General features: G+C 36.4%; 1 protein-coding gene across 4 annotated transcripts in view; it reads right to left on the bottom strand.

Annotated features, from left to right (window-relative positions):
• Nucleotides 1–26897, bottom strand: part of TRAPPC8 (trafficking protein particle complex subunit 8) — a 52058-nt gene that overhangs the window by 8156 nt on the left and 17005 nt on the right. For all 4 annotated transcript variants that reach the window (XM_068189901.1, XM_068189909.1, XM_068189917.1 and 1 more), the window contains 19 exons: nucleotides 26448–26563; nucleotides 25056–25206; nucleotides 23669–23769; nucleotides 22098–22203; nucleotides 20431–20562; nucleotides 18221–18445; nucleotides 17112–17220; nucleotides 16177–16371; nucleotides 15858–15988; nucleotides 14692–14766; nucleotides 13872–13998; nucleotides 12686–12843; nucleotides 11469–11911; nucleotides 8949–9096; nucleotides 7632–7728; nucleotides 7108–7176; nucleotides 6951–6991; nucleotides 5197–5376; nucleotides 4585–4686 (listed from right to left, as the gene is read on the bottom strand). In XM_068189901.1, coding sequence (XP_068046002.1) covers nucleotides 4585–4686; nucleotides 5197–5376; nucleotides 6951–6991; nucleotides 7108–7176; nucleotides 7632–7728; nucleotides 8949–9096; nucleotides 11469–11911; nucleotides 12686–12843; nucleotides 13872–13998; nucleotides 14692–14766; nucleotides 15858–15988; nucleotides 16177–16371; nucleotides 17112–17220; nucleotides 18221–18445; nucleotides 20431–20562; nucleotides 22098–22203; nucleotides 23669–23769; nucleotides 25056–25206; nucleotides 26448–26563 — 2706 coding nt within the window. The remainder of the gene's footprint in view (nucleotides 1–4584; nucleotides 4687–5196; nucleotides 5377–6950; nucleotides 6992–7107; nucleotides 7177–7631; nucleotides 7729–8948; nucleotides 9097–11468; nucleotides 11912–12685; nucleotides 12844–13871; nucleotides 13999–14691; nucleotides 14767–15857; nucleotides 15989–16176; nucleotides 16372–17111; nucleotides 17221–18220; nucleotides 18446–20430; nucleotides 20563–22097; nucleotides 22204–23668; nucleotides 23770–25055; nucleotides 25207–26447; nucleotides 26564–26897) is intronic.

The following is a 26897-nucleotide window of genomic DNA, read 5'->3' as shown; positions in this document are numbered from 1 at the left end:
TCTGCATTCCATAATGGGTAAAACAGCAGATCAAATGTTGCAACTATTTGTAATATTTCATCCATAACAATAATATAAGCCAGATCTCCCAAACTGGTACAGTATCTGCTCCATTAATTGATACAACAGAATGAAAAATGTGTATTTCAGCTCTTGATGTTGATTTACCCTTAAGAACTTTGCTTTTCCTCTACTGAGGTGGTTTAAGGAAAGTCTTAAATCCTTCTAAAAAATCTCTGTTTTATTCAAGCATCTCCTCCCACATATTCTGTAAAGAAAGTCCTGAACTAGCAAAAGATGTCACTTCCAGTAATAGGCAAAATAGTTACTTAAACCCTACCTTCTCCTACATTTCAAGAATTCCTGCTTCCAACCAAACTGCTGCTGACTCACTAAACTGCATGTATTTTAAGAAGCTATCTTATGTAAAATTACCCTCTTTGCCTGCATCCATTTTATGGATTTTACTTTGGGCTAGCACTGGTCTAATTCACAGGACTAAATGTGCAGTCCTAAAGCACACCTGGAAAGGATGGTTGCTATTCCAAACATGCCAACATTCAAATGACAAACCTCTAGGCTGCTTCTCACCTTCCATCGGTGTGAAGTCTTTAAAAACCAGAGGTGTGCCAAATGTCGTATTACTTCCACTATTACTTCCATCCCAACAATTACACTGCACTGTTCTTTTGGGATCTTTTGGATTGAATACACCAGATTAGAAAAACAGGGAAGACAGCAGCAAGAAATATTAATCAACAGCTCTGACTGTGATTGGATGTTTCATGAATTTAAGTCCTTTAATATATTTTTGTCCTTTCACTAATTTAAAGCAGAAAGGTCAAGGAGAGAGAGTAGCTGTATTTCAGGTGCAATCTTAAATTGACCTTCAGTTAAAATTACCAGATTAAAAAAGCATGCTTCAGAATAGAAACAGAACCTATAGCAGTCAAAAAAAACAGCCATGATTTACAAATACTCAGCTGAATTTATAAGTGAGGCTTTTATTACTTGGCCTGAAATGGATCTATTCAAAGCGATTCACCTTACTTACATATTATGTGATTTTTTTCTTCATATATTGCTGCCTGTGACTATTAACACATCACTTTGTGACACCTTCTGATTCAAGGCAACAAATTATATTTGGTGTTTTTCCCCTACCTTTACCCAAAGGACATTTTTTCAAAAATACAAATGAGAGGAAAGATAAGAAGATAAATGTTTTCCATATAATCCAGAGAGATTTCTATATGAAACTAATAAACACTTAACGAAGTGTTAAATATTCTGTACGTGTTCCTTCAGCACACTACATGTTATAACTCCAAACTTCCAGACCATAAAAGTCTAAGTAGTTCAGTCACATCTCCTGGTAGGCCTACTGTGTCCAGTAGCCTATGCTCAAAAGTAATGCTATTTTGTTATGCAAAAAAATCTCTAGTGTAAACAACAACAAAAAACATCTGTATTCAGTGACAGAAAACCAGCTTTAAAGTCTTCATTATTGTAGCGGTTGGAATGAAAAAGGGTTAGTATCTCTAATTCTATTTTGAACAAACATGGGAAGAAAAGGGAGCACATGAATTTGAGCATCAAAATACTTGTGTCAAATTTTACTGTTACTTACCTTTTTAATATGATGGTACATATAGAAATTTTACCCAGAAAAACATTTTAGCCTTTCCCCAAGCCCTACTGTAACCAGAGGTTATATCTTGATTTTATCAAATACTACAGCAAGTTATGCTACTGCAATACAAGGAAACCCTGTATGTCTGCACCCTGTTGTCTGTTCCACATCCTTGTTGGGCATTAAATGTCCCACAAGAAGCCAAGCATGACTGTGGCTCAGTCAGCAGCCTAAGACCTTACAGACATATGAGGATGAATTTATGTCAGTTCACCCAACTACCAATCTACCAGCAACTGCTGGAACAACTGAAACATAACACTGTTAAAGAATATCAATCTCCTGTTCTTCACTAAAGTGCTTTACTAAAGTTTTGTTTCCGTGAATAGTAGTAGAAGCTTCTGTGAATCCAAACTACGTATTTATAAGCTGGCAAAGAGTTAATCTGGTATACACCACAAATTACAATGTAGCAGAAGCCAACCAGTACAGAGAATTTAACCAAAATATAAAATTAGTGATCTCATTTTGTTCAGAGTTATTTGATTAATTTGGCTAAGATTTGAGCCATTTCTCAGAGGACTAAAAGAAATAAAGGGTGGGGCAGAGAGGAATTTTGTTCATGTTTCCTCAATGTCCATTGTGAGACTGTTCTTGGGCTGGGGATAGCTGTTTGTGGCTGCCAAAATTCCTTTGCTGGATAAAACGGCATGAAGCAAAAGAAGTCAAGAAGAAAGTCACTGCAGGGAAGCAACAAACACAAAACTCAGCAATAAATGCAGATAGTGGACTCTTGCATCCTATGTAACACCCTGTTCAGAGTCTGAAATTGCTTTTTTTTTTTTTTTTTCCCCAGATCAGAGCAGCCCTCTATTATTTAGGAACTGGTAACCCACATGTGTTGGTAAAAAGCATGCACCTCCATCTCCCTCTGCTGTTAAGTCCTCAGAAAACAACCAACTTCAATATCGTCAGCACAAGACAAATCAGAAACAGTCTAGAGTAGTTTCCAACCCTGTTTGTGACTTAAGAGGATAAATACAGACTTACAAGACAAAATTATACACTGAAAACACTAAATTAGAGGTAATGTCTGAGTTTGGGATTTTCTACCACTGCTCCCCCCCAGCTTTTCACTGCTTGTGTCATTTTAAAAGAGCAAGATAATTCAAAGACAATATACAATTCTAATAGATTAAGTACATTATTTTCTCTATCTAGCCTAATTTAATTCTATTTTGGTGAGTCTTTTAATTCTGAAATGTGGACTGAATGGAGTAAACTGCTGCAAAGTCACAAATCAATTAATTAGTTACACCTCACCTCCTACCTCAGAGCAGTCTATCTGCTCTCCTCACACTATTATGATCCAATTAAAAAAAAAAGTAGTATGTGAGGATATGCAATTTCTCAATTCTTAGCAGTCCTGAGATCACAGGTTCTTAAAATTCATGCTAACTCTAGGCTTTGGTTATAATGAGGACACAGAATTTACATGTTTATTAAAAAACAACAACCAATTACTCTTATAGCAGATTTCAACTGCATGACAAGGCAGATGCTTTCTTGCTTCCAACCAAAGTACAGAATGCTTCAAAGGAAGTGTGCTCCTCATACTCAAGGAAGTGAATACAATAATCAATGTAGAATCTATATGAAGACAGCTGTAATAAAATCTGATGAGAAACGGATTTTAGACAGAATGCTAATATAGTAGCATATATTTCTAAAAACAACATCGAGAGTACATACAGATCTCCTTGTTGCTGGTGGCAGGATCAATTCCTTTAATTTGAAATTGATTATGATACAGACAAATAGAGTTCCAGTCAAAAAGAAATGTGAATTTCTACCCATACCCTATTCAGTCATTTGTTCATTTTAGGATGCAGATGTGATTAATTTCTATTTTCTCTTCCTATTCATTTGAGAATCAGAACTAGATGAGATCAGAAGCTCACAGTATTGTGTCCCCTAACCTTAGATGTCTACAGTGTAATCTACTGTTCTACATATACATTAAGACAGGGAAAGTAATATGTAAGGAGGCAGTTGTCATTAGATTAATACAGCCTCTTGTACTGCTCAGCATAGCTAGAGTACATGTGTGCCAATTCCCATTTATTTCATAGCACAAATACCTAAGTGGAAAAATTATCTTATCAATGTACAAATACTTAAAGGCTGATGAACTAAAGCCAAATGCACAGCTTCAGAGTAATTCACTACTTGCATTATAGTATGGTATTTATAGGAAGACATTTGTCCTGTATTGTTTTCTTGACAAAATTAGTACATAGTACTCTTGATGCAACTTTAAGAGCTCACTAAAAGCAATGTATTATGTTTGCAATATTGGTCAAAACATTAAGCATGGCACCAAAACAAGACGGAACACCAATATGCTGCTCAGGAGAAGTCTAAACAAGCACAAGATTTATTTCCTCTTATTCTGAACATTAGTCTTCTTCATCCACATAAACTGAATTTAGTACAGATGTTTTTACAGATCCTTATCTGTAACTTCCATAGTTTTTATCAATTCATGTACCAGAAGACAGCCACCAGTTTCTTACAGATGCTGTTTTCTTTCATCAAGCAAAACAACTATAAACTTCACCATTTTACTATTAACTTTGTTGTGAAATAATCATTAACTTTCATACCGTTAACAAGTTTCTAGTTCTACTTGAAACACCAGAGAAGAGTTTACTTCAACAACAGCTCACCAACATGCTTACCTGCATATTGCTTTTCTCATGTTTCAACTGGGCCTGGCTAGTTCAATACAGAAGTCTAAGCAAACCTGGAGTCAGTCAGCCAGAATTATTTAGTAGTAACACATATCTGATGTTAAGATTCTACAGAAGCTTCCATTTACATACTAGAGAATTCATTAAGTCTATTTAGAGAAAGAAGCAATTGTAAAGGATAACTTCACAGTAGATTACCTGCTTCTGAGGAAATGAAAAGGCCTCCTTCCCAACTGTGTTAAGGGCAACATGATGCTGGCCCTCCAAAATAAGCTGCTTGCTGTCTTCCACAACATATGCCTACAGAATATAATACAAAGACACTTGCAGAGCAGAAACTATCACAAGATTCATAACACAGAATTACTGACTGCTCCCTAACTTAGGTGGAACATGCTGTACTGATCAAAACTTAGAGGCTAGCATGGCATATTTATGCCAATTTCCACTGCTTCAAATGAGACTCTCTTCTTCAAAGCAGACTGGATCACTCTTACAGTTCTGTAAAATCAAGCATTACCAAATCTCTTAGTTTAAGATTTCGTAATTTTCTCTTTTAAAAGAGCAATTAGAAGAACTGGGTGCATCCAGAGTAATGTAAAACCATTTAGGGACACTTATTACAGTAATAGATACTAAGACTATCTTTGCTGCTTACATCATTATAGTTTGTTTGACTGTTTTCAGGAAAAAAAATTCACGCATGAATTTCATATGTATATGCCTGAAAGTTCAGGATGCCACATTAAATTCTTTTCTAACTGTAATGTTTCATGTCCAAATTACCACAAAGGCCACAACCATACATACCTTCCACAGTACCACAATGTTCATATCAACTTCACTGCATCTTTGTATCAATCTGACTGTTTCATCAAACGATTCTTTCACTGCCCTTTGAGATGCATGAGATTGCACATGTGTTCTTTTAAATTCAGAGGATAAGCTTTGGAAAAAAAAGTCTGCACAAGGACTGGCTGAACTTATTATCTACAAGAGAAAAAAAGGAAGAAACTGCTCAGAACAGGATGTGAGCTGACTCAAGTTGCTCTAACAGAGCTCATCATTGTAGCATTTTTCTCCAGTGGGCTTCCCTTTTCAAAGCTACAGGATGCCAGACACCTTGGTTCTGTGCTTGACCTATTAGAGATCAGCCTATCTAAAGGGCTGCTAAAGGTAATATAGGGAAAACAGAGCTGTAACTTGCTAGTTTAGAACTACAAATACCAAACTTGGAAACAGGAGCTTTGATTATTACCACAAAGCAGGCTACTGTGATATATCAAGTCTATTAAAGAGAACTGAAGCATCCAACTAAGTCACACAACAGTCATTTTTGCTTACTAGTATTTTCCTCAGCCTAGCTAGAATTATTTATCTATGTTAGGAACATACACTTTGCTAGCAATAGCAAAGACAACAGACTGCACAGCACATCCCACAGATACATGGAACAAACAGAAGCACTGTGCTGTCACATGTACCAAGCTCTTCCAACACCAAAAGCCTGGTAAAGAAACTGGTTTTTAAGAGCAACAGCAATGATACTGTGTCCTACTGAAGACAACAGGATGAGCAAGCAACTTTAGCTTCACAACCCCTCCCTTTCAAAAATACTAGCTTTTCCAGAATATGCTGTTGCAAAGTTGCTAATTACTGCACTAGCAGAATGCTGATACCCAGGGAGAAAATCCACCTTTGAAGCCATTGCTCAGAAGGGAAGATTCCCTCCCCATCTCCAGCCATTACTCAGAAGGGAAGATTCCCTCCCCATCTCCCCACTGTAATAAAACGTTCTCAAGGAAAGCTAAAGTTCCTGTAGCTCAGATTCCAACTCTAAAAATGCACCGAGGGATCATCTACCTCAGATTTTTAGTCCTAACTTCAATTTATATGCCTATGAAATGAAATGGCAGTGAATAGGTTTTCTTTGGCTTTAAAAGCTGAATAAATACAGGAAAAATGTATGCTCAGCATAAAATAAGCAATCTGGCATTCAACTGACTAAATCCACTATGCAGATTTCTCACCTAATGCAAGTGGCCTACTTTGCTCAGATTTTGGAAAAGCATTTGTTGTTCCAAGATCATTTACTGAAAGGCTTATTCAATATCTCTATGATTAAAATGATTAGAAGAGCATGGTAATCTAGAATCCTAAACTTCTAGAAAAATCAAACAGACTCCTTGAATCCACTGCAACCTCCTGTAGTTTTGAAATTCTGGGACCAACATCCATTAGTTTTCCAGTTTTTCAAATAAGCTGTAATTCGAATTTTTAACCTGTCTTAATATAAGTATAATTAAGAAGAAGAATCTGATATCTGCAGGCCTCTACTAGAAAACTAAAGGGCTAGGATATATTTAAAATAACTACTCCAAAGTTATTTTGGAGTTCAGCTGTGGAGCTGGGATCCTAACATTCCTGACTACACACTAGCCTAGGTTACTTTACCACCTCTTTGTCCTTTCACATGACAGGAACACCTTACACAAGACAAAATATGCAGTTGCACCCATCCACCTACCACAAGACAAAATATGCAGTTGTACCCATCCACCTACCTGTTCATTTCCAAAGACAATATCTGCAAATGTGTAGTTTTCTAAGGAATAAAAAAGAGAAAGCACTGTTTTAGCATCATGAGAACTCACAACTTCAGCCTACAGTATCCAAAAGAGTATTTTTTCAAAAAGTTACCACATTCAGGAAAAAACCTACCTTCTGAGTTTTTGCATCTCACTGCTTTAAAACACAATTTCGCTCTCTCTCTGCTAGCCAGTTTAGTATCTGAAAAAAAAAAAGGTGGCAAGATTTTTTTTCACCCTCAGTATAATCAGAGTCCCTTAGACAAAAGTCACAAGTCTTGAACATTCACAAACAGGAAACACACTGATGACATTCAACAAGCACAGCTAATCAGGCACAGCAATAGCACACAACACAACTATATTTCTTGGGAGGAAAGTTATCAGCCACACCACACATGGATTTCTCTATATCACAGAAATAATTTACCTGCAAATTAAGCTTGTTTTTAAAATTCATTACATCTGAGTAAGTTATCTGTAAATATACATTTCTTGAAATATAAAAAAATAAGGGCTTTAGTATTTTTGGAATGGACAAAGTTATTGGAAACTAATTATTCTGAAAGCCAAATTCAGCTCCTTGTACGATTCTTTAAACTGTTTTTATCAGTCAGAAGCTAGACTTGCCAACATTTTGGTGATAAAGATACACACCTTTGTCTCCAGAGATGTTAACAGATTTTTGAAGTTTCCAGTGCTTGCTATTGCTTGAAACTTGCACTATATGAAATTCCTTAACACCCGTCTCACTCTATGGAACAGACAAAAGTTATGTCAAAGAAAACCAATCGCAATTGTGATGTGCTACATTGCACAGTGTGTTCACTGCAAGGTGGCACTGTTAGAATCTACATTAACTCATTATTCACACCACTCGTAACACACAGTACTTAGAGAAAAGGAGAGATTTAAGACCCACTGTAAAGTAATGCAACAGTCCCAGATCACAGCAACTTCCAATTCCAGTAATCAAAGCCACACAAAGAGGAAACAAGGATCCCCCAGAAAAAGACTCATAAACTAGTATTTTAGATTAAGAATAACTTAAACAAAAACTAAGCTTTTTAACTCCAATGCAGAACACTGTCCACAAGGCTACTTGGTTTGTAGGATTATTTTAGGAGCACTGCTTTATCATAAATCCTAGAAATTCAAGATATATTTTGGGTTTACATGTATAGACAATAAAATGCAGCTTTTGGAGTTGGCTTCCTTTCTTGTAAAGAGTGAGGTGGTAGTGGAAAAATAAGCCTCACACTGTTAACTTGGTAAGTCCTTCATAAAAACATTCCTCCCTCCTTAAAGGAGTGGACAATATTCAGTAAGTGAAGAAAAAAAACAGTATTCACATCTTTAAAAGAAAACAATAAATCAACTCAGTGGTTCCATTACCAACTAAGTGTTTGAATTCTACGAACATTCAGTTCAGTTACCTTGCTTTGTGATTGAAAAAATGGGAGCAGCTTTACCAAAAAAAATGAGTAAATTTAAATTAGCATGATTTGAAAAACTGAGTATTTTCATCTGCTTTAGTAAGTCAACAGACATATCCGTATTTGGATTGTATCAGTAAAAATGTCTTTATAGTTTGGTGATAAATGTAAACAGAGAAACTTACTTCAAATTGGAGCTTAAATTCTAACTTTGACATTACCACTAATTCTACCAGTGTTTTCACTGAAAGGGGACGCAGTTCTGAATTAGACAACCTTGGAAGCTCATCAATTTGGAATAAATCTTCCTTAAAAGACTATGAACTATAGTCTTGCATTATGATTAGTATAGGAGACTTCCAGAGAGTTAGGATATAACTTCACATTAATACTCTTTCCTACAGTAACTGAATGATCAAATATGCAAGGTTTATTTCTTTTTTTGTTTGCAAAGTTACTGTAGAAAAACTTGAGTCTTGGTTCATATCTGCTGAGCTTCAGGACAGTACTATTACTATTAATACAAATAAGAACTTACAGTATTGATATTTTCCACATCCACAAAGAGCAACATGTTGTCCCCTCTGCCTTCTTCATCCCCAAGTGCATTACTTCTGCAGACAGTAGCCCGAACGTGCAGAGACCGACTGGTACAAATAACTGCAGTGTGCCTTAATACTCTGTGACTAGGAAACGGAGGAGAGAAAAGAGAAAAAAAAAAAAAAAAGACAACATTTTGAACAACCAGGACTGCCCAGAACATGACATCAAGAAATTTAGCTTTTATGTTTGTCAATATTAACACCATTAGATAATTTGCTAATTCCAACTAAAGATATACTTTTCACTGAAGATATCCTATCAAACCTACTTTATTTTTGACCATCTTTCTGCATGCGTAGGTGCTCTTTAAACACACAGTCTCAGGCAGTGTGAAGTATTGGAGAAAAAGGTTCAGGTGATACCATGAGGAAAAACACTTCAGAAATGTTTCAGATGTAAGACAACTGGCAGAGTGAAAGTGAACAGACATGTATTGGCACACAGATATCATTAAGTTATTTAATGCCACCAAATACTCTGGAAAACAGTTTCTGAGTAAGTCAGAGAAAGACCATTACTTAGTCACATCTCTTGCCATAAATATTTACTAAAAAGCACTTAGAATACCACTGCATTCAATAAACTTCCCTGAAAAGACAATATAAAAAGAGAATCAAACCACAGCTACCCTGCCTATTTCTAGGCATGCTCAACCTCCAGGACAGCAGTCCCTTTGTGATATATTCCTGCTTTTCTAAGAATGAATTAATCTTTACAATTCCATTCATAGACACCATCAAGACATATGAGCTTTTCCTATGTAGAAGCTTTTAGTTACCATAACTTCCACTTGGAAACATTTTAGAGGCATGTAAAAGTCTGATACACATTACCTACTAAATATGTTGAAATATCATGTGACACTTGGTTTTGGGAGGGAAAAAGTGGCTTCCTAAACTCTACTTCACAATATCATAACTACAGAAGAAACTTTTAAGTTTTGCAGTTAATATTCAGATATACAGATATCTGTATAGCTTTCAAGTGGCACAAATTACATAATTTTTGAACACTTAAAAGCTATCCTCAGTCTACAAAGAGCCCTGTTAAACCGGAGCAGTTCTTTAAGTTCCCCTCAAAACCTCAGTACAGTAAAGAACAAGTACATTACTCAAACAACCCTCCTCCATCTCTCAAGTACCTCTGTTTCTGAATACTATGAGTTGTAAGGGGACAAATTCCTTATTCCTACATACTAGCTTAGAGCCAGATGAAATGCTAACTTTGATATGTCAGAAGCTACAGAAAAATCTAAACCAAGGGTGCATTTGCATGACTTCAGTTTTGAGAATATGCTACTGATCCATTCTCTCAACCATCTTCAACTTACTCTGCTTTGGTTTACACCACAACCAGTCTCACAGCACATGAAATTTGTTTCTCTCTCAGAACTAGCCTAGAAAACAAGCTTCAGCCACAATAATACATTCAGTCCACCTTACTAGAGCTTATCTGAAGTAACCATGGTACAGACATCAAGTGTACAGGTTTAGGCTAGGATAGTTAATTTTCTTCACAGTAGCTGGTTAAGTTGCCATGTTTTGGATTTGTGCCAGAAATAATGTTGACACAGGAATGTTTTTGTCATTGCTGAGAAGGGCTTGCACAGGATCAAGGCCTTTTCTGCTCCACACCCCATCATCAAGCACGCTGGGGTTGCACAAAAGGGTGGGAGGGGACACACTGGGACAGCTGACCCCCAACTGACCAACGGGATATTCCATACCATATGGTGTTATGCTCAGCAATAAAAATAGGGAGAAGGAGAAAGCAGGGCCTGATGATGTGTCTTCCCAAGTAATCATTAAACATGATGGAGCCCCCCTTTTCTGAAAACCTGCCTGCCCACAGGAAGTGGTGAATGAATTTCTTGGGGCTGTTTTAGCTTGTTGTGTCAAACTTGACTGTGGACTCTCTCAAGATGGTCCAAAAAAGAGCTATACAACAGCATGGTAGTCAAACTTCATATTTAACCCCTCCAAAAAGAATATCCTTCATCACAACACAATTACTAACCCAATTTTAACAATAAAATCTTTCATTCAAGGTAGACAAGATTTTGTTTTATAAAATGTAGAAACAAATTAGGTTATGATTTTTCGGCCTATACTTCAGAACATTAGTTCCAGACAAACTAAATACAAACAAAAGTTGGTTTAATTCCATTAACCCTCCTTCTATTAATTTATTTTAATAATTTAGTATTTTAATAATTTTAGCATTTACTACTTCAATAAAAGCCTATACAAAGGCATAGGCTATACAATTTCCTACGGAAATTAGATCATATAGTGGAAAAAATATTGCTTAGAAGAGCAGATAACAGGCCATTTTCACGTCATCACAGTGAATGAGAGAAATTCAGTAATATTTACTTTTACCATTACAATCACAGAATCACAGAATCTAATGTGTTTAATAAGTATGACACAAAAGGTAGATTAGAAGAACTTACCACATTTTTGAGTGCTTTTTAATACCTTCATAGTAAAACAAGAAGTTAATTTCATGAACACCTTCTTCATCTGGTCCCCGTAACCACATTGGCAGCTGCACTGAAGCCCCAGGAAGAAGAACAGCATCAGGAAGTGGAACCTGTATTACTTCAGGTGAACCTCCCGTGCCAACCCCAAAGTCTGCAGAAGAAGCTGAAGACAGCAGTGCTGTTCGCACAGAGGTAGGATCTGTCACAACAGTCTTGTAAGCACTACAGTTCTCAGAGGCTGAAGGACTTAGTGGTGTTAAAACAGCAGTATTTCCACCAAAAGTGAAAAATTCTGGATGCTTGGACACAACCTTTAGTGCAGTAAGAGGACACTTGCTTACGTTCACAAATTCTACATATGCTTTTCTGATTTCTCCACAGAGAAGCCCTGTAGGAAAATTTATAAAGAACACCTGCATGGGAGAGAAAAGGAGAAAATAAAAACCTGAACACTGAACCAAGCTGGGAATGCCAGGAAAACAATCACTAACACAAACTATGTTGCTGCCTAGAGCTTCTTATGGGGAAGTGAAGAGGGAGGTGCAGATCTCTTCATCCTGAAATCCAGTGATCAGACATGTGGAAATGGCTCAAAGCTGTACCAGGGGATGTTTAGACTGAACAATAAGATGCATTTCTGTATGGAGAGGGTGGACAAACAGTGAAATGGCTTTCTAGAGAGGTGGTCCATGCCCCAAGCTTGACACTGTTCAAGAGGCATTTAGACAAAGCCATTAACATACTGTAACTTGGTCAGGCAGCTGGACTGGATGATCCCTGTAGTCCCTTCTAGCTGATCCATCCCACTCTAAAGGCCCCTGTCATTAACCAGTTACCCAGACCATTTTAATAACCCTAGAAAAGAAAAGCACTGTATTTTAATTAACCAGCTGGAATAACTTTTCTAGATGAATGGCAAGCAAACAGAAGAAAGTTTCTTTGCCTGTCCCCCATTTACCCTAAAATCTGGCTACCAAAGCTGTTGCTAACTAAAATTCTAAAGGGAATATAGCAATTTCAGAAGGATACTAATTTTGAGGTTTCAAGTTTTAATTGAAAAAAACCCACACAAGTTTGTCACTGACAGATCAGAAATTACCTGGAAAGATTTAGGTATTGTTAGAATTACATTTATAAAGTGCATTCAGTTATTTTCTCTAAACTGCCAACAGGAAGTAGCTACATACCTCTAACAAAGGCATTTCTTCTGTAATAATGGGATCTAAACGTCGATCAGGTCCATATTTAATTGATGTTTTTTCCTCTTTTGTGTTATTAAGTCGAGGTCCTTGGATTTCTAAATCTTGTCGTCCTCGTACAGATAACCCATTGGAAACAAACTTTCCTGAAAATATTTTTAGAACTTTTGTTTAGTTGGGTTTTTTAAAGTAATTCCTGACTTTGTCTCTAAGAAATGATCCAAAGCTCCCAATCGAATCTCAAAAGTTAATTTTTGTTATTGGGCCCATGCGGTGTTCATTGATTAAGCAGCACCACCACCAAAGAACTATTCAAAGCTTACAGTCACGTGACACATGGCTAGCTCAAGTTCCAACAGCCAGTTATCCACTGTTGTGGACTTACTCTGCCCTTCAATAGTTTGACTACAAGTGGAAAGGACGCAGCAGACATAGTGCACAAAGTTGACGCATTATTTCCTTTCCCAATTTCTGCCAGGCTGGAAAAGTCGCTTAGAGGATTATTTCCTTTAAAGACAGCCACCACTCTCAAAATGGTTTTTATTCAGAAGTTTTCCAGCCTCTAAACAAGCTTTTATGTCTTTCAGACACTTTCACATGTTTTAATCTCCATTTCATCTAACAACTAAATTCTCCACATAAGAGACAGTTTCAGATGAATGATACAACAAAACGGATTAAGTAGCATGCAATTAATTGATTAATGTAAAGAGAATTCAAGATGCTAAAAAAAAAAGCTATCAGCCAAATTTAAATTTAGGAATCTATAAAAAGGTCTTCAGTGCAACATTTAGACAAAAGTTGAAAGCTGACAACACAAAAAGATGTCGAAGAAAAATTAAAAGCAAGAGAGTCCATGGAAGTTGTTATAGAGTAAACATGGCAGAGATGGAATATTTACATTTTGATTTTTTTACTGGTTTCAAAAATTCATCAGATTTAAAAAGAGCAATAACGCATTGATCTGGCATCCTTCCTCGTGGGATTCTTACAACAGCCAATTTGTTCTTTTCCCATTTAGTTGTTTCTCTTATTTCTTATTTCGACATCCCTACCTCATGGAAGGCCTTGTATCATGATAGTCAAACACTAGACACTAGAATTTAGTTCTACTCTGCAGAAGCCATGTCTCCTCCTTCCAGAAACACACAATTTAACGTAATAATACACTTACCTGTCTGTAATCCAATAGAAGGATCTATTCCATCTAATGACACAGCACCATGAACACTGCCAAGATTATAAACGACTCCCAGAATATGTAGCTCCCCTGTTTGATGGGGAAAGAGCTTTAGTCTTGCCTGTGGAGATACGTTAAATTTTTGTTGTTGTTGCTACTAGAAAGAAGTATTATTACAGTTAAATGTCCAATTGCTAAACACACTCAAGGCTACATTTACTTTATAGCTGTGTCAGCTATAACTGCAACAATAAATATAAATCATTTACTAGATTGAAAATTTCATATACACAGAATTCATCAAACCAGTTCACAGCTGAGAAATGCTCCTTACATTAGAAGAAATTCCTTAAAGTTAACTTTTACTGCAATTAACAGGGGCAGAATCACAGAATGATTGAAGCTGGAATGGACTTCTGGAGGTCATCATGCCCAACTTGCCTGCTCAAGCAGGGCCATCTAGAGCCAGCTGCCAAGACACCATCCAAAGGGCTCTGAACATATCAAAGATGGATACTCCACAATCCCTCTGGGCAGCCTGTGCCAAGTGCTAAAGCACCATCACATTTACAAAATAAGTAAGTGTTATAAATGAAGTTATAAATGTTTCCTGATGTTCAGGAGTAGCCTCTTGTGCCCACTGTCTCTGGTCCTGTCACATTTATACAAAGTGGTAAGATACATGAGGTACTGGAATTATACAAAAAAATATTCAGTCATGTGTTCTGTCAGTTTAGTGTTAAGTTCAGATCATAACAAGTCTGAAATGAACACTAAGTTCAACATTGTTTTTAAAACAAAGTATAGTACTTACCACTTTTGTCTCCTCACTATTAATTAAAAATTCTGCTATTGCTTCAGTTCCTACCATATCTTCATCACATGTACCCTGAAAAGAAGAAACAACTCTTTAGATACTATCACTCCTAGGCAGAGAAAGTGCCATAAATAATATTTCCAATACCCTTCCTAAACTGCTCAAGGGAAAAAAATCATACAAATTTCCAAACAGTTAGGAAAAGCAAGTGCTGCATGCTCAGCTCCTCAGCTTTTACGAATTAAAAAAGCAGCTTGAGAGCTCAGTAAACATTTATTTAAGAGAAATTTAAGATTTAGCACTATAAATTGGAACTATTCCCAGTCTGTTTCACAGATATTCACGGAAGTATTTATCACACCATTAAAGCAGCAGTTCATATCAGAACAGAAGGGAAAGTGTATGGCAGGCCTTGAGACTTAAACTACATGAAATCATGTTTATAACTCTGGTAAATACTTACAGCACCTTTAGAGATCACTGTGTTTTCAATGTTTTGGCCAGGAAAGCAAATTATTTAGGAATTTACTGTACTATTCAGTATTAGAACCTATTAAAACCTTTAAAATCTGGATGTGATAAAGTCCATCAGAGCTTTTGGCAGCATTAGTTGAAGTACTAAGTCAAATAGTAGCACAACAGCTCATCTAAAGTATTCAAAACATTAATTTTTAATACAATAAATGTTCATTTCTCGTTTAATCAAAATAGTAAGATGTTTCCATGTTATACGAGCACAGTTCTCCAGAACACACACTTCACTATGTACAGGGACTCAAACAAGAAAAGGGTATATTTGATAATCTACCTACTGACACTCATATTTGCAGGTCAAGGCTAGTGTGACTCAAAATAGACATAGCATATATACAATGAAATCTTGGAAGTATTTTGTTTTGCATTCAGCTTTACAATACACATTAGATTTTTTTGCTAACTTGGCTGCTTTGTGCCCTACAGATCTAGGAAAATCTAGATAATATAAAAATTATTTCAGTAGCTACTATTTTTCTTGCCTTTTTTTCTAGTTTACACTTAAACCTTCATGTTTAATGTTTATGCTTAAATGTTTTCATACTACAGAATTTTGAATACTCAATATATACTCTGTACCTGCAGTTGTTTGGGTTGGAAAAGGATGAAGAAAGGGTAGCTTTCCTTACCTGCTCTTTTGTTTCTCCATCATGCTTTGCACTGAAGTCTTTAGGTTGAAACTTCCACAGCAATGAAAGGTCAGTCAAAAGAAGTGGAACTTTCAAAGGGTTTCGGAAGGACACTTCTACAGTTATTGGTTCTATCAATAAAGTGCACGAAAATAATGACAACAGGCTTTCCCCATCACAATCTGAAGGCTGTCTCAAAGTATTCACATACAAACAACTTGCACAAAAATGTTGGTTCAAATCTCTAATAAGACAGGAAATATTAATACAAATTTATCTAACTCAGTTTATTTCTGTAGTGTAAAAATCTTAACTTTACCTTCTATCACAGCAAGCGGAAATTTGGAGTTATCTGAGTAGCGATTTAAACAGAACTGCGTTGGTTGAAAGTTTGAAGGTATTGTTCCTTTATTTATCACAGACACAACCTGCTCCTCAAGCTCCTTCCACTGTTGTGATGATTCCGAATCATACTCCTGATCCAGGCTTACGTGTGTAGCTGCCTGCTTTTCACCTGGGAAGAGAAACACGGTCTTAAAGGTGAGAATGGCGATGTGCAACAGCTGCATCCGAGGGTTGCACTGGCAGTTTGGTAACTAACTAGTCTTAAAATATTTTAAGTTCTAGGTCACTATAATTCTTATGCTACAATTGATTTTTAAATTGAATTGCAGGACATTTTGAAATACACACATGGACGACAACACTGAGAATAATTTGAACATAGTTCAATTTGGATACCACAGCATTCCAAGATTTTTTACATCGTATACTCAAGCTACAGATAATTTTTACTTTGTGATGGACTACAACCCCACAGTACAGCCTTAGATTATATAAGAATTTCCACTCAGCTTTCTTTACACTCAGGAATCAGAGTATTTCAAATATTTCATCCTAGAGGAAGTTAACTGTACAGCTAATTTGTAGTATTGCCACTAGCATCCTGTATTTACTACAACAATAATAATCCCTTTCATGAAGTTCATTACAGACTTGCATTGAAGCTTTCCAAGTGTGAGAAACAGTGACAGTCTGCACAACCACATACACAGACTTCATATTTACACAGAAAGTCTGAAAACATCCAGCCAGTAGATATTATGCTCAAGCTTTTCTTTTGAAATATTTTTAAGTTACCCAGTCACTTTAGTTTTACATAATGACAGATTTCTTTTAAATGACACCAATTCCTGCATGTATTTTGGTTCCTTAAAAAAGGGACTTGAAACTGTTTACTTAAAATTTTCTAACCTTCTGCTGGTCGTCGATCATGGCCAAAGAAAACTCGAGTTGCTGAGCTGTTAATATATGGTAAAGGAAGCTGTGGTAAGGGACCATCAGGTGACAGCTGGGTTGCATTCTGGAGTAAAGGAGCAAGAAAACAGTGTCATGTATGTTATCAATGGTTGAATGATAAAGAAGCCAAGTTAAAAACACTCAGTGTTTGAACAGGGAGTACTTTTAAGATGGAATAAATAATTTCAATTAACTGTTTGACAGAGTTTTTTTTTCTTTAATAGGAGTTTGAAGTTTGTGAAATCCTTATGGGAAAAGGAGAATTATTTTAACCCTGAAATCTAATCACTACCATGGTTGTATTGCTGTTACAAGCTTTATTTGATGCAAAGCTTGACTCTCTAACTCAGAATTTGATAAATTACATTTACTATCTCACCACCATTAAACACGACTCTCACCAAGCTGAGCTGTGGATTCAAACACCAGCCTTTGAGTAAGGTCTGCCATAACTTACACAGAAATCTGTTCATAACCTTTAAAATACAGTATCTACATGGCTGCATACTGTGTGGCAATATCAGCACTAAACACTCCATGATGTATATGCTATACTGCAATCCAGAATCACCCATGAACTTAAACACAACTCAATGAGTCACTTGATCCATCAAGTTCTATCCTTATTAAAGAATGAAATTCACTATACGGATAATGACAGAGCTACCTAGTCTTTATTAAACATGTATTATCAAAAGCCCTCAAAATCATAAATTGATCAAAACGGATCAGTTTCCTCTAAAAATATATGATACTTATCACAACTACAATTCAGCTATGACCCTCAAAAAGAAGACTTTATTGTAATAAAAACAGATACATTAGTGTGATAATAACCCATACTCATATCCATCTGTGAAAGTACTACACACATGAAATGCAGCATGTGTGTGTTTTTTGAAGTCTGAAATAAAAAATTGAACACATCAACTAGATTTAAAAAAAAAAAAACCCAACCCTGGAACAAAGCAGATAAAACAGAAAATAATTTAATGATTTAATAGAAAATTGGTGGCAATAAAATTACTTATTACTCAAAAAACAGAGACAAGGAAGTAATTTACCTTATAGACATAAAGATATTCTCTTAAAAAAGCTCCTTGCTGAGCTGGAGGTTGTTTACTGTCATTGATCAAAATATGCCTGAAGGCAGACACAGCATTGTCCAGCTGCCGAAGCGTAAAGGACTGACGACCGATGGTGAAATTAATGTGGTCTTCTGCAAGAGACCAGCCCTTCCCTTTGTAAACCTGCATGGCTTGACAGTAGCAACGTAAGGCATGTTTCTTCTGCAAGAAAAAAGGTAATTTGTCAAATTATCCCGTTATCCACTGACTGTAATCATAACATTATGAAGACTGAACAATAAGTCAGAAAAGTACTTTTTACCACATCCCTGCCACCATGCAAACTGCAAACTGTAATGTTTCAGAACTATGCCTCACAGAATCTGGTCAATACTAATTTAAGGACAGAAGTTCTTGTTCCTATACTACAGAGCGTAGCCTCCAGATTAAGTTCACATTTTCAAAGACTATAGTAACCGGCAGTAAGTTAGAAAAGTAAATAAGAAAAGATTACTTTTAAAACAGTGTTTGAAGTTCCTTTACAACTGACTGCTAAAGTCTACAGAGCTCTACTGCCAAGCCTCAGGACATAAGCTAGATTTAATACATCTCATTCCACCCGAACTGAACTTTCAGTGTGATACTTTCAGCCAACTGTTGTTCAGAATATGTATCTGGGACAAAAATCCACGCCAAGAAAACCAACAAAACACAGCCCTACATACAAGAAAAATTACCAATCATCATATCAGCCACTGGGAGATAGATGGCCTGATTCCAGTCAGCTATGTAGCTCCTTTCCTGTACATACATCAGGATCCAGGCATTCAATCCCAAGTCTAGGTATTGAACAACTGTATGGACATTCACTGTACAGCTAAGTCTCAGCTTCTAAAAAATGGTAACAGCATTCCCTTACTTACAGCACTAATGGGCAAAAAATCTAATATACGTTCACAGTGGTATGGTGATGACAGAAGAGTACAAGCAGTAAATCCTTAACATGAGCACATACTAGTGACACTTTAAAATATAGTATTATGGTCTCAGCTAAACAGCCTGGCTGACTTCCCTTCAGTAGCATTTTCAGTAGCATACCTCTAAGGAAAAATAAAATAGCTACATTTCCTGTAACACTGAAAAAGTACTTATTGGAACCCAGAATCCCTACAAATATTAGACACAAATAACAAAGAGCTGTTACACAAAGTCAAAACTTTACAAAATGCATTCACTTTCCCAGACAAAGGAACAGGATATAAAAGAATGAATGCATGAAAAACTGATCAATAGCTTCCTGTCAGTACTATTCTGTCATAACAACAGACAGGAAAACTGTTGCACGAAGAAGACCAAGGAGGAGGTGAAGTACTCCTACTATTCCTCACATCACAGAAGCCAACAATGCAAAAATACTTTTTTCAGTCCTTACCAGAACAGTGAGACTAAGATTGGGTAGGGTGGGAGAAAATCCCCAGCCAAGACCACAGGGCTTTGATCCAAACAGAATTTGATACCTTAGTTCTCCTGTATTATTGTCTTGCAATACCAACCTCAGCAGGAATCAAGCACAAGCTATCTTTACAAAATAGATCACACAACTAACGCAGAAACAAAGCACAAAAGTTCTGTCCAAAAAAGTTCATCTACCACCGTTAGAGCTGCCTCCAAAGGAATGTGAATGGGAGTAAAAACAATCTGATCTGTATTGCTTTAACTGCCACTTAAGTCTAACAGCCAAAGAGATGTTTTGGTTTGTCATGTAGTAACTGTTCATGCACCTGCACCTCCAATAAAGAACATGTATTTAAGTCACCAGGAAAAACAAAGATCTAAATTTTGCTATTATTCTAATAAGCCGAGTTTAACAAATAATTATCTCCTGCAATTCACTCTTATCTCAAGAGTAAAAATATTCCTTTGCCCAAAAAAGCAAAATTACTGTGTATAAAATGAGACCCAGAAATTAAAACACACATCACTTAAGTTTCAAGTCAGCGATCTTCAGCATTACTTCAAAAACAGAAGTAAAAGGCTAGGGTGATCAATCCAGAAATCATTGTCAGAAGATTACAGAACAGAATACTGCAGACTAACACAGAAGTCTCAGAAGCCAAGCATCTTTTTCCAGACTAATGACACACTTAACATATTTTTCAAAGTATCTAATACCAGGCATATATTCCACATGGAAAGATAATACTTACCTGCCCAGCTTTACTAAATCTGTGGCCAGCCAATATCATATGAAATGCAAACTTTCTAACCATGGGACTTTTCATGTTTATAAAACAATGGGCTGCCTGCTCCAACAGGAGTGCACTGCGAAGATCTGAATCCTGTTTAAAAGGAAAAAAGAGGAATTAGCCTGAGTTGAATAAAACCATAAAGGTAACAGTGGTCTTCTTCTAACGCTAAGAGGGACAGTAACTTGTAAGAGTTCTGTGAAGTTGAAGATTCTTTTATATGCAAATATTATATACATATGCAAGCACATAAAAATAAGACTAAAAGTATTTTTCAATAGTGTTCAATACCATCATATTCTTATTTCTTCCAGTGAAGCATATATGAACCTGTTTCAGTATGAGTAACAAAATAAGTATTTTCTGCTTTTTCAATTACTCAGGCTACAGTTTCAAACACCATTATCTCTGAAGCACTCTCCCACCTTTTCCTCTTCCTCCCCCTGCAGATATTAAGGCTAGAACCAAAAACCAAGACCTCTACCAAGATGACTGAAAAATACAGGGAGCAATGAAACTTGGTAAATTTTTATCATGTGAACCTTTCAAACATATTGATTACTTTATATGCAATTTCTCACTATTATATCCTTCTCTTCTTCTGCCAAGATATAGCTATATTATTTTAATCAATCAAAATAGAATCTACTTGATTTTACCACAGCTGAACTCCATGCTATCAGTGATGCTCAAGTATGTATCTTGACTACAAATATACTCTGAGACACCAGTATAGAATCCTGTGAAGATTTTCCTTGCAACTACCAAAATGCTCCACAGGTATACTATGTGCAATTTTAAGCTGTAAAATGACAGTGTAAAGCTAATAGTATTTAAATTCCTTGCTTAAATATCTTAGGCTGCTCTTGTAAACATTGGTAGCAAGCTTGAGTTGAAAGGGAAAGAATGAAGCTACAGAGACACCTAAGAAAGAAAATTACAGAACTAAACAGATTTATTCCATGCTAAAGTGGTCCAAGGAAGTTCTCAGAAGCATCACATTTGGTGCAGCTGCCCATGAAGTCAGAACCACCAGTTAAGACTTCCCTCCAAACTTTAAAGGAGACGCTACACTATTACTGGAATTACATTTTTCGTCACTTCTTTTCAAGCAAGATAATTCCTGGGTTAGAAACTGATTCCATGCTTAATTTCCACCAATTAATGAAGTGCAGGTTTTCACTTAGAGAGTAAGGTTTTAATGATTCATACCAGCTGAGCTACAGTAATGCCTTAGTTGCTTAAACTATAGAGAACTTCTGATTATATATGGGATAGCATCCATTATGGCTCTGGCAAGCCATGCTAATATTTTAACACATGAGTTTGTAAGCTACACCATCCAAGAGCTAAGTAGATGTCAAGGAAAATTAGTTACAAAGCCAAAGATAATATATTTAGTATGGTTAAGGAAGTCAAGCAAGTCATTTGACTAGAAAAATAATAACTGTACTAGTTCCTTCACTTACAGTGTACACAGTTTTCTTCACTTCATGCTTTATACCTGTTCATTTGCTACCTTTGGCTAGAAAATATTGTAGGACAAAAATCAGAAGGTAACCTAGAAGTGTTTGGGTAAGAAAACAAATAGTGAGAGGGCAGAAACAGAAAAAGCTACTAAGTTTTACCTCACTGGTCAAACGAATCAGAAGAGCAGCTGCCTCTGAATATTTGCTTTGACTTTTTAAGATTTCAGCACTAAGCAGTACACAGCGTTCAGCCAGAACCATGTTCCTAAAGTAAAAACATGCACGTATTAATAAATATTTATCAAAATAAACCTCAGAGAACTCAAATCTTACTGATTTTCCACACACAGCATCAGACTGAGGTTCTGTTGCTTATTCTTCTTAAAGCAAAATATATGAAAGTTCACTCCCCACAAAACAACCACATACAGATTAACACATTAAGTGTCCAATCCAACTATAACAGGAGCTTTATAAAAGTCAAGGCTGGAGAGCATTTTTAAAACAGTATTGTATTTGTAAGAGTACCAAATAAAATTATCTGATAAACAAGAAGTCCAACAGCTAGAAGTAAGTTGTACTGGCAAGTTGTACCTGTGTACAAGTGCCCACCATGCTGCTCTGTCACACCCCCTGCTCAGCATCACAGGGGAAGATCAGACTAAAAACCTCATGTGCCGAGAAAGGGACAGGGAGATTACTCACCATTTAGTGATGGGCAAAAGTTTTGTTTTGGGAAAGATTGAATTAATTTATTGAAAATTAATAACCAAATAGCACAGTCATAAATAAAAGCAGAAATAAAACACCTTCTCCTGACAAATCCTCCTTCTCAGGCTCAAGTTCACTCAGAATTCTTCTACCTCCTCCTCCCCACAAGGAGGGCAAGGGAACAGGGAAAAAGAGCTGTGGTCACTTCATAAAATTTCTCCTCTGCTGTTTCTTCCTCCACATCCTCCTCCCCTGTTCCAGTGTGGGGTCCCTCCCACAGATGCAGTTCTTCAAGTATTGCTCCAGCATGTATCCTTTTTTGCAGTGTACAGTCCTTCAGGAACTGTTTCAGTGTGGTTTCACCACAGGCCACAGCTCCTGACAGCAACCTGCCATGGCATAGACTATATACAGACTACAGCCACCTTCAGGGTACATCCACCTGAACGCTCTGGCACTGGGACAGGCTACAGGGTAGATCCCTGCTTGCCCATGCACCTCCATGAGCTGCAAGGGAAAATCTGTTTCAGCATGGTCTTCACCACAGGCTGCAGGGAAGCCCCACATTCTCCTGACCTTGGTATCAGCAGGGCTATTTCTCTCATTTTCTCACTCCTTTCTCACAGCTGCTGCCCAGCTATTTTTACCCTTTCTTAAATGTTTTATCACAGAGGTAACAGCAGCACTGCCAGCTTAGGCAGCAGCAGGTTCATTTTGGAGATGAGTGAAAACTGATTCTGCCACAGGCAGCTCCTGCTGTCTTCTCACAGAAACCTCCCTTGCAGCCACCCCACGACCTAAAAATCTACCATGTGAATTCAATACACAAGTTCAATAAGCACTCTGTAAAGAAGAGCCCAGATCTCCTTTCATGTTATCCTAGTTATGTTAGTTTATCTTACTCCTTAAAATGTTACCATCATTCTGTGATCATCTGGCACTATTACTGTGCTGGGCAAGAAAGTTAAGCCACCAGATCTTTCACTGTACAAAGATCAGTACAAAAGTAAACAACATACTTGCAGATATCTCGATAAGTCTGAATTGCTGTCTCCATATAATGAGCAGGATATGGCCTAGGAGCTCCAGGCTGAAGAAAAGCTGATACTGCTGCCATTTCCTACAAGAGAAATTCAGTGGAGTCAATGTAGGTTTTTCCAACAAATCATAAACCTCAAATGACTGAGGAACATGTTTCAATAGCTATTAGATTCAAGATCTTAATCTAATCAGTTACTGGCATATAAAAATATCCAATACACTGTAACTGATAAAAGGTTTAATACAACAGCCTGTTTATGGCTCTGCTTATAATTAGCCAGACAGTTACACACAGAAGTGTTTGCAGCTGACAGTACCCCCAACACTGTGCAGAAGCATTATTTCAGTGCATCCAAAAGAACTTCCTATTATCAGGAAGATTGTTCCTGCAAAGAAGCACTACCATGTATTTTAAGATGAGGTCTGTTTTTTTGAGTTTTGCTTAAATGAAATTACATTATCAGCTTCCAAGGAAGCTAGTAAACATGCAGTCTGAAATTTTACTTCTTTTCTCGTGGATTGAAAATATTTTAGCAAAGATTTTCTGCAGAAAGTAAACACTAAGACAAATTCGTAATTAAGACTGCTTCCATTCATTTGGAAATTAAGATTTCTTAATATTCTGCTAATTCAGATTATCCAAATGCAGAGCAACTTTCTGAACTGTAAAAATAGACATTTAAGTAAAAGTTTTAATCAGGATGCAAAGATGCACAATAATGCTTCCATGGCTCTATGAAGCAGAGTTTAGAATATTAGCAAGTTAACCAGACTAAAGTTTACAATACATACCTTCTAAAAATTTATAAAATTACTATTTCCTCTGGTACTCCCATTTATCTGGATGAAAATTACTTTAGTCATAAATACCTTCATTCTTAGGAGGAAATTATGAATGAGTATGTGTTTAGAGTGAAATTCAGTAGTGACATATTCAAAGTATAGCCTTGAAGTTAAGTCACCTGAAAACAGGTACAATACCATATTTATAGTGACAGAGTCTTGAATTTCTGGCAAATAAGTATTTGCCTAAGTCTAAAAGAGATACTATAAAGCTATTTTATATCTGGCTTTGAGTTACCAGTTTAAAGATCAATTGTTCTGGAGGTTGCATTTTGGGCTTTCTCCTTTCCATATTTTAAAAATAAACTCTCCAGTTTTTATTCATAGCTTTATTCCCTTCATATAACAGCAGAAAATAGATTTTACAACACCTTAGTGTTTCCTAAAGATAGGCAGCAGATTTGAGGAGACCCTTACAGATGTGGAGGTAGAGAAGAGAGATTGCATTTTGTTACCTTCAGACAAATATTAGAGATTATTAGAAAAAGTTCACAGAATGTTCATGTTATGTGAAGTACCAACCAGCGCTCCAGCTGCATAAAGCATTGCCTGATCATTTAAGAAGTCCTTCTTCGCTGTATGGTAACAGCTATATGCAAGTTCATAGTGTTGCACCAAAAAGCACAAGTCTGCCATCTTCCGGATTTGAAGCTCTGGCGCTTCTGGTGGATACCTATAAATACAAATATTTAAATTCAAAGTCATCCTCTCTCAGCCTTGCCCCAAAACAGCCAAGAAAAGGGAATCTGCTTCATTGCCACCACACCTAACTTGGTTTCACATCCTACTTTCTGACTAGCAAGATTCACTGTTCCAGTGACATTCAAAGCACACACTCGGCTTAGCCAAGAAATACTGAATGGAGTTTGTAACTAACACTGAAACTGCTCAATCAGATTAAACATTAGAGCTAAGCAGAGCCATATGAGAAGGAAAAAAAGACTTTGACTGATGACTTGGCTGTAAGTTATTTCTCCACATTTCTCTTGAAAGAAGTCAGTCCACTAAAAACTATGCTTATGCCAAAACACTGTGCAAGATCCTTTCCTCTGCAAGCATCAATCTGATTTTTAGTTAATCCAATATATATGATTCCCTTCAGTGATAATCAAATACATTTTCACAAACACTTGTATGTCAAATGCTGTAGGAAGTGAACTATGCTTACAAGTTCAAAACAGAAAGCTGGAATTAGCAACATTTTGATTATGAATCCAAAGACACGCAACACAGACATTTGAAACTGTATGTGCATGTCAAGGACATTAACCTTGACTAGACAATGACCAAAATTATTTAGACTTCTGTGGTAAAGACAGTTGAAGAGTGTTCTTCATGATTATACAGAAATCATACAGAATTAGTATTTCGGTAACACTTAAAACCTGGTTTTAGTTCATACTAAGACACACGTGCACCAAGTATGAAATTCCCTTTAGTTTAGCTCTTGAACACCTTGTAAAAGCAATACAATATACAATATTCAATACTCTGCTGGAACAAATTGCATAGTTACATAAGCAAAAACACCTATACATGGGGTTTGGCTGTAATGACAGGTGAAAAAGCTTGTACAATTTTTTAAAAAATCCCTCATGACAAACCATAGCTTCTTTTTATGACTATTACTCTTAAAATCATGTGTTCATATTAACTTAGAAGGCTTCATTGTAAATAGAGCAGGCAGATGACTCTGCAAACAGTCTATTTTTTCCCCTTCAAGTTCTGCTACTCCTTTATTGTACATATTCAGGCACAGTACTTTTCATGATTTTTCTAACTGAAGTCATTCACAACATTGCTGGTTTAGTTCACTTTGCAGAACATCATCAAACAAACACATGCTTTCCCTCCCACCCCTAAAAAGGCTACATTTGCAGTTTAGAACTAAAATTAAGGACTGAGATTACTTACAGCAAACCAGAAGTATTCTTGAGCTCATTTATACTTTTCTCTGGAACCTTGCTGCCACTAAACCATTTTTTAGTAGCAAAAAACAGTGATCGACTCAAGCCTTTCCTGGATATTAACTGGAGAAAGACACTGAATTAGAGCACTACATTGCAAGAGATGCAAGTTAAACTACTATAAAAAGCCAAGCTTCCTTATGGCTTCGTGAATTAATTTTCTTCCATAAAACAGAAATAAATAAAAGGAGTAAAATAACTAAGAACACACTTTCTTAGAATTAATCTCTGACACTGAGACAGAAGTTAATATATTTATATGCATATATTCATAATTCATATGTTTATTTTATCTCAGACAGCTGGGTTTCACTATTCTTTCTGTAAACTGGGGAAACATCCATCTTAAGACCTTGAATATTTGGTACATCTGTTTGAAAACTAAATTCTAAATAAT

Source organism: Anomalospiza imberbis, chromosome 1 (assembly GCF_031753505.1).
Source record: "Anomalospiza imberbis isolate Cuckoo-Finch-1a 21T00152 chromosome 1, ASM3175350v1, whole genome shotgun sequence".
NCBI lineage: Eukaryota > Metazoa > Chordata > Aves > Passeriformes > Viduidae > Anomalospiza > Anomalospiza imberbis.
This window is presented reverse-complemented; position numbering and strand designations above follow the sequence as displayed.